The sequence below is a fragment of the Diabrotica undecimpunctata genome, chromosome 8 (genome assembly GCF_040954645.1).
Source record: "Diabrotica undecimpunctata isolate CICGRU chromosome 8, icDiaUnde3, whole genome shotgun sequence".
NCBI classification, from domain to species: Eukaryota; Metazoa; Arthropoda; class Insecta; order Coleoptera; family Chrysomelidae; genus Diabrotica; species Diabrotica undecimpunctata.
The window spans coordinates 72878772-72897675 of record NC_092810.1 but is presented as its reverse complement, the minus strand read 5'-3'; the positions used below and the strand labels follow the sequence as shown (position 1 = coordinate 72897675).

The following is an 18904-nucleotide window of genomic DNA, read 5'->3' as shown; positions in this document are numbered from 1 at the left end:
TTATAATTACTAATAAAATGTAGAATAAATCTGGTGAAGTTTTATTTTTTATTCTTTGCCTGTTTACAAAAAAAAAATTATTTATTGAAGTGGTGCGTTAATTTCTTGGAGAAGTGTATATATACACATTTCCAAAATACGTCCTTCCAAAAATCCATAAGCCCAATCTCCTCCTAAAACTGATCGTCAGTGCATACAACTGCCCCATTCAGAATTTGGTAAAACATCTCGCCTTATCCTTACAACCATTAGATGAAAAGGGCTCGTCCTTTATAAAACTCTTTTCATTTTATTAATCTTGTTAAAAACTTTTCTATTTCACCCTCAGATATACTAGTTAGTTTTGACATTGTTTCTTTATTCATCAACATTCCTATTGATGAAACAGTTTCCATCTTGGACTCTAAACATCAAATCCCCAAGACACTTATCTCTTATAAAACACTGCATGTCTAATACATACTTTTCATTGCAAAAACGTTTCTATCGTCAAATCAAAGGTGTCCCAATGAGATCCCCCTCTCCAGTAATAGCTGATATATCTACATGGAACTTTTGGAAACCACAGTGGTGTCCTCATCAAATCTCAAACCCACCTGCTGGTTACGGTACATTGATGACACCTTTGTTATTTGACCCTATGGTAAAGACACATTAGATCTCTTCCTCTTCCACATGAATGGAATACATCCCAGTATTCAATTCACGATGGAAGTTACATTTTCTCATACACTAAGTGCATATCAGCATATCCTGTGGTACTAAACAAAACGGTTTTAATCTTCACCTTTTTGAATTTGGAAATTAATGTAATACTAAATACCTAATAAAATAACTCATTCTTCTTCTTGTGTGCGCCGTATTTGTTTTCAAGCGTTGGCCATAGTCATATTAACAGGCTGATAATAACTCTTTGCCTTAATTAAAATAAACAATTTGACAACTAATAATATCTTTTGAAATACTAGTCATTGTTATTGTGTCTAATTTCCATAGCCATCTATCCAGTTGCGGATCTTGACCGTTGCCTTGGGGGTGGGGACTTCCAATGAAATACCAACCAAAAAGACATAAAAAAGATAAACACAAACTACACAAAAGACATAATAGGTTTTCTTTAATTTTGGATCTTATTGAGGGGGAAAATGTCCCTTTTTTCATCCCCTGTGTATCCGCCCCTGCATCTTTCACAATTAGAAATTAATTTGTTAGTAGTTAATGTTGTATCTTACAGTCAAATAAACTATCTATCTATCTAATACTAACATATGCATTGATACTTGAAAAGTAAAAAATTTTATAAAAAAATCGAAATCTGTTAAATGGTATATCAAAACGATGAAATTGTACAAGACAAAAAAGTTATGAATAAAAATGTCCAATACTCCTCGTAAATTAGCTGCTTATGACTGCAATTAAAAAAACGCATCACACTAAACGATTGGGTACATTCCATTAAATAAATATACAAAATGCTCTAGCTCCCTTTGAAAATGGTTGTTGAAAAGGTGATTTACATCAAATCAACAAAATGATTTCCAGAATTAGTAGTTTTCTTTAGTGAAGAGAAGTTTTTCTTTGGTGCAAGTATTTATCTTACATTTTTTTAAACAAGCAAATTCTATCATTTAACTACAGAAAAGCTAAATATATCATTTAATAAGTCACAGTTAAAACCTTAACCATAAAAACTTGCTTTAGACATCGTCTCTCCCCCTTCTTATGTACTCATACGATCATTGTCTAAAATTATATGCTCAAATGTAAAAAATATGTTCAAATTGATGAAATGCAGAGCAAAGCATTTTCAATTCTTGGGCATTTTAAAGGAACATTTTACAATATTACAATACACAGATTGTTGATTTATTTATTGAATAAAAAAAATTCAAATTAATACTTTTTAATAACTATCGGGACGAACTTAACGGGATATCGAGAAAAAAACTAAAACCTCAAACATAATTTGTCAAATGAGTAATTATTGTGAAGAATATTGTAATTGACTACAAAATTGTTTCATTTTTAGACACCTGGAGAAGGAGAACACAAAATAATGGATTATATTAGGTATACAAGAGCACAGCCTGGTTATGACCCGAACACTAGGCACTGCTTATATGGGCTTGATGCAGATTTAATTATGTTAGGACTATGTTCGCATGAACCACATTTTAGTTTATTGAGGGAAGAGGTAAGTTGTGTATAGTATTATCTACATTAGTTATGTGCATAATTATGTTGCAAAACTAATTTCACAGCAGTTATAAATAAAAAGAATGAAAGAAATGGTATATTATTATTCACTGTAATTCAAGTATTCGAAGTACCTTACTTATTACCAAAAACCAATATTTTAATTGCTGTTGAAAGGTAATGTTGCATTATGACATTTGACCTGTAATATTATTGCGGCATATAAACCACTTACACAGTGGTTAACAGTGCGGGATATAAACCACAGATAGGACCATACTTTAAAAATATTTTCAAATATACAGGACCACCCATATTAACAGGGTAGAACAAAGATTCAATTAATTTTAACCATACATCTGGTGTTTTAAGATAACCATTAATAATCATTAGTAGCGATCGGGAGTAGGGGAGAAGTTCATCCCGTGAAGTTTGTATCCATCCATCCATCCACCCTATGGCTCTACAACCCAATTCGAGCCCTGGTCTCCCTCAGTAAACCTTTGAATTCGTTACAGTCTGTAGCCATTCTCCTCCACGATCGATTGCCATGGAGATTTCTTGCGTCCTCATTCACATCATCTCCCCACCACTTTCTCGGTCTCCCAATGGTTCTATTCCCCTGGATTCTTACATTTAAAATTTTTGTGAAAGCCTGTTTTAAATACATATATGGCCTGCCCATTGAAGACGCTCTCGACACTTTCTCGGTCTCCCAATGGTTCTCTTCCCCTGCATTCTATATAACAGTTTAACAATTTTAACAGTTTTTTTGAAAGCCTGTTTTCTTCCATGCTAAATATATGGCCTGCCCATTGAAGACACTGTAGGCGAACATACTAAGCGAAGAAAATGGCGATTCTTTATATGGGTTATTTCAGTTTTAAAAATGCCAATTTGTGTCAACGTGCGTTTTTCTGAAAATATAATTTTCTTAACTTTTCCAAGGTAAAATTTTTCGTTTTCACAGCCTGCCGTTATGCCTTTTTTGCAGGTTCCATATTGTGAAAACTAACAAACTTTCAAGTTGCAGGAATGAGAAACTCACCGATGCTGACCTACTAACATGTTTACATGTTTAGGTCATAATTAAAACCCTTAGGCCAGTGGTTCTCAACCTGGAGGGCGTGAGAGAATTTCAGAGGGGGCGTGAGGGTACAAAGAAAAAAAAAATTAAAATTAAAAAATATTAATTTTGTTACAAAACAAAATACTTTGTATTTCGTATTTTTATTTTGTTTAGAAATATTTCTTTATTTAAACGTGATTAAAATCGTTTTACTAAAACGCACAACCTGAGTTAAATACAACAGTCTTGTGTATGGCAACATCGTAGGAGCGCAAAGTATATTTACCAACACTGTATTGCAAGCACTCCTGGCTCCAGTTCAGTGACTCCGTCTCACGCGTCAGTCGACAGCGTCTGTGTGCTGTTTGTAGCAATCAGTGTAATCGTTATTTAATAACAGAGTGATTGTGTGTGAATTATTTAATAGTGTTGTGTAACAGCTTTGCAAATGACTAAGTCACTTCCAAAGAAAATATTGTATTCAGACGATTATATCAAGTATGGTTTTACCTTTATGGAGAAAAACGGCAGTCATTTACCTCAGTGTGTCAACTGCCATGCTGTTCTTAGTAATGCAATGCGCCCCGGACGTTTGGAACGGCATCTAATTACAAATAATTCTTCTTCTTTGAAAGATAAAGGCCCAGAATTTTTTATTGCCAAAAAAAGCAGCCTAAAACGTATGAAACTTGACTCTACTGCAAATTTTCGTGTTGAAAATGGGAAAGCTGTGGAAGCATCATACAAAATAGCATTTTTGATAGTTAAAGACAAGAAACCACATACTATTGGTGAGTCACTAATTAAACCTTGTTTACTTACTGCCTGTAGTACCGTACTTAGTGAAGACAGTTGTAAGAAAGTAGAAAAAATTTCTCTCTCAAACGACACAGTAAAACATAGAATTGATGACATGGCTCTGGATTTGAAAAATCACCTTTTGCAAAAATTAAAAGGTTCACCGTTTTTTTCTTTACAGTGTCGAAACAACTGATATTTCAAAGCATGCACAGTTATTGTTTTACTGTCGATCTATTGACAGAAAACGGTTCCTGGAGGAAATATTGTTTTGAGCATCTCTTGAAACAACAACTAAAGCCATTGACATATTTTCTGCTCTTGAAGATTTTTTAGTAATCAATGAACTTCCATGGGAGAAAGTAATTGGTATATGTACTGATGGGGCCCAAGCGATAACAGGATGTCGATCTGGATTTATGGAATTGGCAAAAAAGAAAAATCCCAGGATAATTGGTTCTCACTTCATTATTCACAGACAAGCTTTAGCTAGTCAGACTTTACCTGAACCTCTCAACGTCACATTAAACTTAGCAATTAAAGTAGTTAACCACATCAAATCCAGCGCATTAAACACTAGGCTCTTTCAGGCACTATATCAAGAACTGAATAGTGATCAGGAAATCCTCCTGTTTCACACAGAAGTCCGGTGGTTATCCAAAGGAAATAATATGCTTGCAAGATTATTCAATTTAAAGTCAGAAGTTGAAATTTTGTTAATGACTTCAAAATAAGAAGATCTTCACAGAAGATTTACAGATGATAAAAATATCTTTTACTTGGCTTATTTGTCTGACTTTTTTGAGACACTTAATGTCCTGAATCTGAAGCTTCAAGGCCGTAAAAACCTCTTAAACACTTATGATGCAATTAGGGGGTTTATAGAAAAAATATCGCTTTGGCAACGCCGTCTTCGCAGTTCCAAGCCAAACTTTTCCACTTTTCCTAAACTGATCGACCTCCTCGATTATATTCAAACCCTTCCACTACATCTAGTTTCGGATTTGAAAGGCGTCATATCACGGCATTTGGAAGAACTGAAAAATCAAATTCGAAAGTACTTTCCAGGTGTTAGCTCGGAAAACTGGGAATTTAAGTTGACAAGAGATCCTTTTCTGGATCTGGAGATGGAGGGAAGTTGTCAGGAATCGACAGGAGTGGCGACTTCTTTGTGAGCAGGCCAAGATCCACAACGGATTTTCGAGCCACTTATGATGATGAAGCGATTCTTTTCATGTCGAAGTTGACATTCTTCCAGTTAACCTTCAAGAGCAGGCAATTGACCTAAAATGTGATTCCAAAGCAAAAGCAGATTTTGCAAACATGGACTTGAAAGAATTTTGGTTAACCCACTTTCCTGTTTACCCAGAAGTAGCTTTAGTATCTGCGAAGTTATTAGTCCTGTTTTCATCCACATACCTTTGCGAATCTGGTTTTTCTGCATTGGCTTATATAAAATCAAAATACCGTTCAAGGCTGGACGTGGAAAGTGACTTGAGGTGTGCTCTGACACAGTTTCAACCGAATATCGAAAAACTTGTCAAGAACAGACAATGTCAACTCTCTCATTGAAAGTGCAAAAACACTCATATAAGACTTTCAACTTTATATGCTTATTTGATTTTTTGATTATTCTTTTTCTCAAATAAATAAACAATGTTAAGTTTAATGAGATATCAAATAAACTTTCGTATTTAAATATATCTGGATTTTTATTTTGCATCCCAGCTTTTGCTAACTTTGGCTATTCTGCTCTTTGGGATCACCAACTGTCTTCTCTTCTCTGAACCGTCATCATTTTCCAGGACTCGTTTGAGCAAGCCATCTTCGATGATAAATGAGTCTCACTGGGCCCAATACGTCTTAACTACTGAGCATAGGTTTGATATTTCCTGCCAAGGTGGTCGACGGTTTTCCTCTTTCCATTTTCGGATTTTCTGTATAACTGGATCTCTCTCTTGTTCTTCCCTTATCTTAGTAGGCGTCCAGTCGTCGTTGACAATCGTCGTTCTTAGCACTGCTGCTTCCTTGGATTCCGTTTTGTTGCAGTGGGAACACTCTGCTGGGCATGGCCTTCTGGAAAGAGAATCAGCATTTCTGTGGCTAACTGCGGCCCGGTGCTCAATCTTAAAATCGTATTCTTGGAGTCGTTCGATCCACCTGGCTATCTGACCCTCTGGATTCTTAAACTGCATCAACCACTTAAGGGCGGCATGGTCGGTTCGGATTAGAAACTTTCTGCCATAGAGGTATTGATAGAAGTGCTCTACTGATTTAACTACTGCTAGAAGTTCTCTTCTCGTGACGCAATAATTCCGTTCAGGTTTTGAAAGAACTTTACTAAAATATCCGAGGACTCGTTCCTGTCCTCCTTGAATCTGAGACAGCACTCCTCCAATTCCCACGTTACTTGCATCCGTATCTAAGATGAACTCTCCTTTTGGCAGTGGATACCCTAAAATTGGTGCTGTTATTAGATGTTTTTTTAAGGTCTCAAAGGTATTTTGGCAGTCTGTATCCCAGCGGTATTCTCTTGCTTCCTCTGTAAGTCGCGTTAATGGCTTAGCGATATCTGCAAACTTCTTAATAAACCTCCGGTAGTAAGTACATAGTCCAAGAAAACTTCTCACTTGATGTTTGTCAGTTGGTTTTGGCCATTCCTTAATGGAATCGATTTTTCCCTTATCCACGGCCACTCCTTCTTTACTGACTATATGACCCAGATAATTGACTTTACCTTGAAATAGCTGGCACTTCTTAGGGTTTAGCATCAATTGGGCAGCTTTAAGTCGATTAAAAACGTTTTCTAAATTCCTCAAATGATCTTCGAATGTCTCCCCCAAGACGATTATGTCATCTAAATATACCAGGCATGTTTTCCAAGATAACCCTCTCAACACATTTTCCATAAGCCTCTCAAATGTCGCAGGAGCATTACAAAGTCCAAATGGCATAACGTTGAATTGCCACAATCCAGATCCTGTGGTGAAGGCTGTCTTTTCTTTATCTACTGGGTCCATTTCTACCTGCCAGTATCCAGACTTCAAATCTAAAGTAGAAAACAATTTACTTCCAGCCAATGTGTCCAATGTGTCATCGATCCGAGGCAGAGGATAACTATCTTTCTTGGTAACGTTGTTCAGCAAACGGTAATCCACACAGAACCTCGTCGTTCCGTCTTTCTTCTTAACCAGGACCACCGGAGAGACCCATGGGCTCGTAGAAGGTTCTATCACCCCGTCTTTCTTCATTTCCTGAACAATCGTTTCAGCTTCTGCCGAAGAAATTCCCTTAATTTCCTTTTCTCCATCTGATTTAGAGACTGTCCTGCAACTGCAACCATTTGGTCGAATTTGTCGTTGGAATTATCAGATGTTGTCGCCTGACGGATTATGGATGTCACAGGTACACAAGTTCCTACTTTTGTCTCTTTCTTGATGGTCACTGGGTAGTCGTTGACATTGATAAGTCTCACAGGAATTTCTTTAGCCGAAGTCACCAATTCCTTTCCAATTATGATTCCACGGCCAACCTCATCGTCGTGGTTCCAAGGCTCCATCATAACAGGTGTCCCTTCGTCTACAATTCCCTGTAGTCGCGCTACTATGATCGTTTCGCTTCTCGCAGGCACGACTGTATCTTATGTAATGGCTGCTTGCACAGTGTTGTTATTATGTGGATGAAGAAATACCTCCTCGTTGCCAACTTTGATTACCTTATTCTTAAAATCCAATTGGAATCCATACATATTCATTACGTCCATTCCTAATATAACATCCTCTTCGATGTCAGCAACTATAACTGTATGGACGAACTTTTCTGCTCCAATTGTACCTGGATTTCTCCATGAATGTTGGCATTTTCACCTGTAGCGGTCCGAAGTCGCAACCTCGTTGGATGGATTGGACTAACTCAGCCTTTTTTCCGGTAGAAGCTAATTCTCTGTCTTCGAGATGTCTTCTTAAATTAGTCACTGTCAGCTCATAAATCGTCGTCATTTTCACAATATATTTTATATTTACTTGTAATTTATTTTCGCAATTTATCTTACGTATCCCACTTCTGACACCAATGAAATGAAATTTATTTATGTCTTTATTAAAAGGTTCTTATTTTAATTTATTAAAAAGCACAATAATTTATATTAATTTATTTAGCGAACAATACATAATTTATATAGGCGAACGTGACAATTAAAAATCGCGGGCGCGGTCTTCAGATCTTGACTGGCCCTCCATATAAAAATGTTGTACTTATATACGAAATCCTGATATACTAGAACATTCGGGAACATCTAGTTGGATGATTCACCATAATTTGAATCTAGATCCTCCGCCGAAATTTCTACAACAAAACAGAATTAGTCATCATATATTTTTAGGCCATGATATTTATCGTAACAATATGTTCAACGTAAGGTAAAAATAGTTTTTATTTCCTTATAATCTCATTATATTTGTTATGTTAAACTTCTGCAAATCAATTTTTTCTGTCGGTTACATCCAGAGAAACTTATATTTTAGTACATTTTTGGATTGTTATTTAAAGCTGTCAATTATTTGTGTTCGCTAACTTATTGGTCCTTAAAATATGTCAGAATAATATATAAAAAAAATGTTTTACATTTTTTCAATTAAACATCGCGATGATAATCAATGGTTAGGTACAATAGTTTACATTTTTTTTTCTCATTTATAGTGCCTTCTCAGTAACTTTCTTACAAAGATGTTCATATGGTTTACAGATTTTTGAGTCAATATTCAAGTTTCACATCCATAGCTCACTATCAGACGTACTATGTTCTTGTACATTCTGATCTTAGTCCTTTGATGTACGTCGCATGATGTAAATATCTGGTTAATAGGAAAGTATGTCGTATTGGCTTTGTGATGTTGACTCCTAAATTGGTAAAGTTATTTACTTTTTCTAAGTTGTCACTGTTAGGTAGGGTCGTGTTGTTCTCTCTTATCTGCTTTGTATTAGGATTTTAGTCTTTTTCTATTTATTGACATACCCATTTGTTTAGCATGTGAGTTAATTTCCGGATCCGTATTCTTGCCTGTTGCTTTGATTCTGCTCATTGCATTTATATCATCTGCATGTGCTGCCAGTTGGACTGTTTTATTGATAAGTATATTGTATCTACCTTCTGACTGTTTTCTAACTATGTATTCCAGTGCTAAATTAAACAGTTTTATTGTCAGCTCATCATCCTGTTTTAATCCTTGTACTATTTGAAATGGATCTGTCATCTCATGTTGTATTTGTACCTGAGCTACTGCGTCAGTCATCTATATTAGGATGAGCCCAACTAGCTAGCCGGTATTTAAAATTCACTTAATATTTTGTATAAATGTGCCCTGTTTATTGAGTCATATGCTTGTTTAAAGTCGACGAAAATAGTATAGACATATATATGCCTTGCTTTGCTTACAACTTGCTTAACCTTGAATGGTTGACCGATGATTGATCTTCATTATCTAAATCCTGGCTGATATTCTCGGATGATCTTCTCTGCATGAAATATAGTCTATGGTTAAACATATTGGTACATATTTTATATCTAAAACACAGCAAGGAGATTCCTCCTATAGTTTTGACAGAGGACTTTGTCCCCGTTTTTGGACTGGGCAGAGGATACTCTTATTCCACTCTCTTTTGGCGTTTTCTTTTGTCTCCATAATCTGTGTATGACTGCATATATATTTTTCGTTATTTCTCTTTCTCTCAACTTGAACAATTCTGCGGATATTCTATCACACCCAGGGGCATTGTTATTTTTCTGCAGTGATTGCCCTTTCAAACCCTTCTGTCAGTGGCGTTTGTTGTTTCATTCTCTTCATTTACTGCTTCTTACAATAGTTCATGTTCTGTGTGTTCTACATCATGATTGTGAGAGTTTTCGATAAGCAGTTTTTCAAAATACTTTTCCAATTTTCCTTAATTTCTTTAGTGTTGTTGGTTATTTCGCCGTTTTTATTCCTTCACAGATTAGTTTTTGGTTTATACCCTTGTTTCATGTGTTTGATAAATTGATATGCATTTCGTGTTTTGTCTTCTCTAAAGTTTATGTCCATGTCCATTAATTGTTGTTTATGTGTTTTCTCTTTTTTTTTTTGTCTACACAGTTTATCACCTACTCGTCTTTTGTTTTCAAATACTATTTTTCTTTCTCTAGTTCGTCTAATCAAATATATTCTATGTGCTTCATTTTGAACTGTAATTGTCGCCTTACCCTCATCATCAAACCATTGCTCATCTTTCCTTTCTTTAGTTCCTAGCATAAATTTTACTGCAATTTTTCAAAAAATTTTGAGTTTTGGGTCTTTTCAGTTTTTCCAGATCTAGAATTTCGTTTCTTGGTTGATTTTCTTTGCCTGTCTGCTGATCCTACATCTGGTTCAATTCATACCGTCCAATACTTGGTTCTGATCACTTTTCTATCAAACGTGGTCTATTTGGTTCACAACATCTCAGGGGATATCCAGGTGCCTTTGTATGCGTTTTTGTTCGGAAATAGGGTAGAACTGATGACCATGTTTTTACTAGCTGCAAAGTTAATAAGCTTTTATTCGTGTTTCTGTGTGGGCTATTCCTCTTAATTTTTCCGATGTATTCATTTTCAATTCCTAACTTCGCGTTTGTGTCACCTATGACTATTTTGAGGTCGATTTTTGGTGTTAGGTGTTTGTTCTAGTAATTGGTAAAAAGCTAATTTGGTGTCCTCATCTTGTTCATTTTGGTTTAATATGGATAAGTTGAAGACGTGAGTCTTTATTCGTATCCAACAAATTAGTTCATTAACTGCTTGAAAATCTGTTATTGAGTTTATTATCGACTATAAATGTCAAATGCCACTCCAAATTCCAATCTAAACCACTTAACAAGATGTGTTTTTGTGTACCGAATGCCCCTCCCTAGTCACCTTGTTTCCTGAATTGCTGCCAAACCAATCTTGTATCTTTTCAATTCACTGAGCAGGGCACTCAACGCCCCGGGTCTATTCAAAGTTCTAATGTTACAAGTGACAACAGAGATATCCGAGATTGAGTTGCATTAATGTCGTTCATTTTGAAATTGTTTGCGGGTTTCGTAGTAATGTTTTTTTTTTCGGAAATAGGCTACTAGCCTGTCGTCCAATCCTCCTCCTTTATCTGGGCTTGGGACCGGCACTGGTAGCTACTGAGCTACTCAATCCGCTCAGCACTTGCCATAGGCAGAATTGTTTAGTTTGGAGACCTTGTAATCTTTCTGCTTGTACATTGGATGTTACTATTGTAAGAGGATGGCCACAAGAATGTAGCACTCTAGTTCCCAAAGTTATCATTTGATCTTTTTTGGTTTAATATTGAATTAGTTTAGGTGCTTATACCTATAATTTCGGAGATTTGTTGTTTAGAATACATTTTGTTTGTTCTTTTTTAGGATTATATCTAGATAACGTGTTGGCTTTCTTTTGAATCCATTTTTTTTTTCAAGTTGCAATGTCTTGAATCTTCATCTCACTATAAATTCTAGCTCATATTGCTATAAACACACATACTATCTTTAACTAAATTGATAGACAAGGATATGTTTCGTAAATCATACCAATTTTACGCTAAATTACTTATTAAAAACTATACTTTTCTTTTTAATTTTAGGTAAAATTTGGCAAGAAATCCACAAAACGTATAACAGTTCCCGAAGAGATAACATTTTTTCTTTTACACTTATCTCTAATGAGGGAGTATTTAGAATTAGAATTCGCTCCAATAAGGTATGAGTTAAGAGGATTTGACTACGATTTAGAAAAAATAATCGACGATTGGGTGTTGATGGGGTTTTTAGTTGGAAACGATTTCATTCCTCATTTACCAAATTTGCACATCTCCGAGGGTGCATTACCCCTCCTGTATAAAACTTACATGGAAATACTTCCTACACTAGATGGTTATATAAATGAAGGTGGAACTTTAAATTTAAAGCGGTTTGAAATTTTCTTGGAAAAACTTGGTCAGCAAGACATAGATCACTATGAACAAGTAAGAGACGACATAATGTATCTAGAAACGAAGCGGGGTCATAAGTCCACAAGAGATTTGGAAGAATGGGAAGCGGAAGGGGATGAGATTTTTGAACTTCTCGAACCAGAAGTACCGACACCTTGCAAAGACAGTGGCTTGGCCAGTCTGTTGAAGTCTGCAGATGAGCTGTGTTTAGATGATGACAGTGATGATAATAGTGATGAATTTATGAATTTTAAAAAGGATTATTACAAAGAGAAAATGGAATATGTTGATGTTACACCGTAAGTATATTTTTTTATTCTTTTACTGAGCATATCAATATTGACGTAGAAACATTCTATAAGATTTTGCAGCAATTAGAATTTTTCAATTTCCTTTCCCTTTTCTTTTCTAATGTTGGTTGAAAGTTTTCCATTTCATATTAAAAAAAATGTGCCTCTAGCAATTCCAAATATTACTGTCGTATCTATCAATTTATATGTAAACTTCATTCACAATTATAAGAACTGACTATGCAGAATTTAAAAGTATCCCGCTGATAAAGTCGACGCCATACAGAGATTTGCCTCTTCAGGTAAATAGTAAAAAGGGCTGGCTTAACGAATTTTATATTTTATTTGGCATTTACATTACATATTTAATTTAAATAAATATCTAGATAATTAAGGGAAAAAATACATAAACTGATAACTTATTCAATATACAAAATCAACAAATGCAAAAGTATTTTTTATTTACTTTTTACTTTAAATGTATTATTTAATTATTAGAAGACCATGAATCTAAACTTGGACATAATTTTTAATACCTACAAACATTTTAAAATATCATTTTCTTCTATATCTAAATTTAAAATCACTTTCTTCTTCAGTATTAATTAATAATTATTATTTTCCCTATCTACCACTTAATATTTTATAAGATTATTGATTAATAATTTTATGTGATGCACAACCTTTAGTGAAGAATAATTTTTTTTCGTCAAATTATTAATAAAGAAATTTTTCATTTTTTGTCAACTTTTTCAGACATGAAACGGAAAAGTTAAACATAACAAGTCAACATGAATAAATATGAACCTTTTAAAACAAGTAAATCGGTACTCACCTGAGAGACCGCAGACGTTTGGATACAATTAGCGTCTCTTTGTAAAGACAATGACGTCGACTTTACTAAAGTAACAAGACATTTACTTAACACAGACACTACACATTACTCCCCTGAGTTAGTGATAAGTTACAGTCTAAAAAAATCATTATAAAATTGACTGGCCAGTTGGTTGTGAAAACCAGTGCCAATAAAACACAAAACACACACACACACACACACACAAAACGAGTATAAATATTACATCACATAGATGTTAAATCTGTGTCACTATTACTGTCGTCTTTTAAATTGATGATAATATTTTGTATATTATATGTAGGAAAATATGAATTCTCAGTTTTCATGATATATGAGACTGCATTTTTCCAACTATTCGCATCAATTTTGAGTACTTCCTTTTCAATTAAATGCAGTACAGATGTATTTAAATGTGGCGAAGTATTATTTCTTCGAACTCTTGACTTAAGTTGTTGCCACATATGTTCGATTGGGTTAAATACACAGTAATATGGTGGAAGTCTTAAAATCGTATGACCCATATTTTCGGCATAATTATCACAAAAGTGTTTACGTGATACGAAACTTTTTAAAATGTCCAATAAATCCTTCTTAGTATTATCTATGTGAAAATAAATATCTTTGTCATACAAGTAATTCTGTATTGTTGTTTTCGTATCGCTTGAACTGGGAATTTTATTTAATTGCCTGCTATGATATGTTGCATTGTCCATAACTACAACACTATTAGGGGGTATGTTGGGTATTAACTTATTTTTGAACCAGTCTTCAAATATATCTGAAGCTGTGTTGTCATGGTAATCGAGACATGAATCACTGATATTGTTATTCTTTTTCCTCTATTAGAAGGCGCTTTTGTTGAACAAGATTGACTATTATCTACCCAACCTTTAGATGGCGTATCGTGAGTATCAAACCACGTTTCATCTAAATAAATAATAGGTCGATTCTCTCGACGATACTGTTTAATTTTGTTTAAATATTCCATTCGCCATATCCGTAAACGATTGGATTCCGTAAGTACCTGTCTTTTATCTACTTTTTTGTATTTAAACTCTTTACGTTGCAAACACTTCCAAACAGTTGTTCTACCGCACTTAATTTCAGTGTTGTCGACGTCAAGCCTGTCAACTAATATATCTAGTGTGGGTACAATTTGTTCTTCATACAAGGCATACACTTTGCGACGAATAAGATCTTCATCTGCACGATCGAGCTTCCGAGAAATACTGTTATCCCGTCTTATTAATCTTGGTATAATAGGATTACTTACAATTTTTCTGACTGTGGATAATGGTTTTTTATTCAAAGTTGCCGTTTCATGTAAGGCTTCGTTACTATCCATGTTTTTTTAACATGGACGACAAGAGTTTGAAAAACATTAGCAATAATTTGTTTTGAATCAGTAGATAAATGTATTCGTTGGCGGTGTTCAGGTTCTAATAATTGAATGAGATCACCTCCTTGTCGATTTGCTTCCGGTTCATTAACTGGCGAAATTGTCCTATTATCCTCTGGACTCCAGGGACGCCACATTGTTTCATACAATAAAGGTAAATTTGACTACGTGGATTCACCGGCAAGTGTACACACTCTAAAAAAATAAACACTTTTATAACAATACTCAACTAATTTTTTGCACAAACTGAATACTCAAACGACTTTACAACCAATTCCGTCGAAAGCAGACTTTTAAGTGTTAGTATGTCATCGTACAACTCTCTTCAAATTAAAAAAGAATTAACGATAAATAATAGGTAGAAAGTTATATAAACTCCAAGTAATTTGTTAATAGGTCAATTAAGTTAAACGTTTACTCATTATAACTGTATATACGGGTTTGTCAGTTCTAATGTGCTGTTTGGGATATTACCCGTTTTCCCAAAACATTAATTTCCACGGCCGGTCCAGTCAATTTGACTAAATTGGGATCTTCATAATTTTGGGCGCTTTTATTTCGTTTAGACTTAAAATAATGATTAATAAAAGAATACAATAATTATGGGAAATTTGTATGTTTATAAAAAGAGTTTTTTGACATTACGCTTGAATGATAATATTTGATCTGATTATATGTACTAACCTACAGTTGACTTGGCTATATGCCGGTCTGTCAGCTTGGATAGCTGTGATAATTATACAACAATAGAGTATTTGCAAGGGATTATTCAGTTTTACAGCTGTTATTAAAATAACTTTTATAATGAGACACTAAATTTCTGGATACAATATACAGGTAATTAATCGATCTGTCTGTTTCTATTTAAGTTTAGTATATTTTTAATAATGTGTTCATTGCCAATTTTAGTTATGCTTTGACTAATAACGTGATTAAATCTCAAGCCATTAGAAACCAAAAATCTCTCATAATTACTTTGATTAAAATAAATTAAACTTAACAAAATATATTCTGTTTGTGAAGCGAAAAAAAAAATAAACTGAAAAGATATACAGAACAAAAAAACGCTTACTTGCAATGAGTATGTATAATAGAAAATAAATAGTTGCTTACCAATTATATGGAGCCAAAAAATGCAGTAGTTAGTAACATGACAATATAAAGAATGATGGAAAGAAAAGTGTGACATGAAATTACATTCTCTCACAGTGTGCGGCATTTTCTCGCAGGCCTATATCATGATCCACGTCTTTGATCCATAGATGACAACAGACCGGATAATTGAAAAAGGAAGATAATTGAAAAGGCAAATAAGTGGACAATATTACATAGCTATTCTTCAATAAGGTCTCCCACAATCACATCAAATTTTTTCCACTTTGATTGTGTGTAACCAAGTTTTCATTGCTCATTTTAAAATTTTGATTAATCTGGCCATGGTCCATTTTCGGTAATTTTTCTGGACTAGCGTGGACTATGTCTTTTGAACCTACGAGCGTAACACACTAGAGTCCATAACCTGTTTTTTTTTTTTTAATTAGAAGACAACGGGAATCCAGATCTATGGGAATAAAAACGATATCAACCCAACAATATTTTGTTGAATTAATTGGTATGTTTATTACACATTATCATTATATGGCTGGTTCAGTAATAGCTTGTTTTTTTTCTTCTATTTTTACGCCATTTTATATCTCAAAAGGTTAAAATATAGATTGTCAATTTGTGTTTTAAGTCTATCTGATCGTATTTTACGAAATACTTCTATAATTATGTTTCGTTTGCTACTTATTAAAATTAGACATATGAGAAAATATGAGAACATATGAGAAAATGTTGTGTACATGTAGAGTTATCTGTAAGTTTAAACCAATTAATAACCAATAAAACCCGAGTGATTTTTCCAATAATTCGTTTAGTAAAAGAATTATGTCTAACGCTTTCCATTAATACGCAACAAATTTACTCCAAAATCAGAAAATAAAAAAGTGCTAGTTTCTGTTTGGCATTAACATTTTTCTTTGGCTTAAGTTCCTTAACTCATCAACAAAAAACCACCGACTTATTAAGTAAATAAGTCAATTTATGTAAATCTCTTGTGCCAAACGACCTTTTACTTAAGTGATCTCATATCTTGTTTCTGATGAACTTTAGACAAAAAAGAAACATTTTAAAGAAATGTTCTAGAAAACAAACTACAAAATATGTCTGGAATAAATTTTAAAGATCAAAGATAAAGAAACCGACCACTAAAAAGAAAGAACAAGAATAGAGGTCACAGTAGAAGTAAAAATTAAAATCAAAATAAGTATTTGTTGATAGACTAATTGTTTATTATCAATGAACAGTTTAGAATTTCTCTGTCATCAAATATTTATTTTTATGTCAAATACAAAGTTTTTCATTTCCTTTTTAACGTGGTCTTTCCAACAAAATCTTGTATCTAGGGTGATTCTCGAATACTTTGATATTTTTGTGTATGAGACTTGAGTATTATTTATTCTATTATAGCTGGTATATTTTAAATTCTTTTGGAATAGATTTTATCTAATGACGTCCGCAACTTATCAGTGGCTGCTGCGCTAGCATCTCATGTGTTTAAATATGAAACGAAGTATTTGACAAAATATTTGAGCATTTTGTGAACATGAAACATGAAGGGGACTTATATTTTAAAATATATAACAAATACTAACAAGAAATCAACAGTAAAGATATTATTGTTACACAAATGAAATAAGCAAAGAATACAGATCAGGCTTAAGAAGGAAATACGATACTCGGAATACTTTTGTGTAACCAGCAAAATTAAAAAATGTAGCAGATCGAAGCCTAGTTTGGGTAAATAGCATAACGCAAGATATAATGAAAATTGGTCGTGACATTGATTAAATGATATTTTACTCACTTGAAAATTTCCTATTAGAGCACTTTTTATTTAATTAAAACTGATTTTTTATATACTATACTCACGTTATTTATTTTATAGCGAAGTAATGAGGGACCAAGCTGAAGGGTATGTTCGAGCAATACAGTGGAATTTAAACTATTACTATAATGGTTGCTGTTCTTGGTCGTGGTTTTATCCACATCATTATGCCCCATATATTTCGGATATCAAAGGGTTTACTGACTTAAAAATTGAGTTCGATATGGGCAAACCATTTTTGCCATATGAACAGGTTAGTAATAATTAATAATAAGTTATAGTTTTAGATACAGTTTTGTCATTTTTAGCTGTTAGGTGTATTACCTGCAGCCAGTAAAAAGCTTCTGCCGGAATGTTATCATGGATTGATGACTGAAGAAAATTCTATCATAATTGATTATTATCCAGAAAAATTTGAAACTGATCTGAATGGAAAGAAGCAAGCGTGGGAAGCAGTAGTAAAAATACCTTTCATCGATGAGGTCAGTAATATTAAAACGTAATAATTATACTCTTTACATAAATATATTATTAACCTATTTGAGGGTATTATATGTTAATTAAAATAGTTCTAACATGACAAATTTATGCAATACGTTGACCTCGGCAACGAAGTATGCGATACAAGCTGTTTTTTAACCCGAGGTAGGAAATTCCTTAAACGATAATATCCTCCCATGCCGGAAGGTACTGTTTGATTTCTACTTATCCTTCACACGTTTAGGAATGCACGGTGGAAAACTTAAGCGGTAGTACTTCACAATGCCCCATCTAATCTCCCATCAATCTCCATCGCACCTGCTCCACTATTCTACTCTATTCTAAAACTACAACATTCTCGCTCGTTCTTTTACTTGCTCTTCCTATCTCTTTCATCATCTTTGTAATCATATTATTCACTGCGTTTAGACATTGAATAAAAGTTGGTGGAGGCTATGTCGAATAGTTGTTTTTTTTTATTCGCTGTTATTTTTGCTCCATTATTCTTTATAATTATTCTTGTTATTGATCTAATTAAATTTTTTTGCTGTTATACAATTTTAAATATTATTGCTTAGGTAATGACGTAAATGTAATTCACTAGATTATTATTATATTTTCGAATTACATAAAATTGGCTATAAAATAGAGCAGGTTTTGATAAATTTGAAAGAAAAACTTTTTATTAGGAATGACATTTTTCGCTAAAAATAAAAGTTTCTCCCCTTAGGCACGACATCCGTATCCACACTGTATAAACGACTTAGAACAATTTGCCATCACATTTAGCAAGCAGAGTGGTGTATATTTCAGTTCATTACAAATACAAAAAATACTATTCCTACATTAAGTGGGTGACACCCAAACTCCAGATCACAAGGTAGTCGCATCTCGCG

The 18904-nt window shown here is 33.8% G+C and overlaps 1 protein-coding gene across 3 annotated transcripts in view; it reads left to right on the top strand.

The window, feature by feature from the left end:
• Positions 1-18904, top strand: part of pcm (5'-3' exoribonuclease pacman) — a 160287-nt gene that overhangs the window by 8988 nt on the left and 132395 nt on the right. For all 3 annotated transcript variants that reach the window (XM_072540490.1, XM_072540489.1, XM_072540488.1), the window contains exons 3-6: positions 2030-2194; positions 11707-12353; positions 17589-17781; positions 17837-18010. In XM_072540490.1, coding sequence (XP_072396591.1) covers positions 2030-2194; positions 11707-12353; positions 17589-17781; positions 17837-18010 — 1179 coding nt within the window. The remainder of the gene's footprint in view (positions 1-2029; positions 2195-11706; positions 12354-17588; positions 17782-17836; positions 18011-18904) is intronic.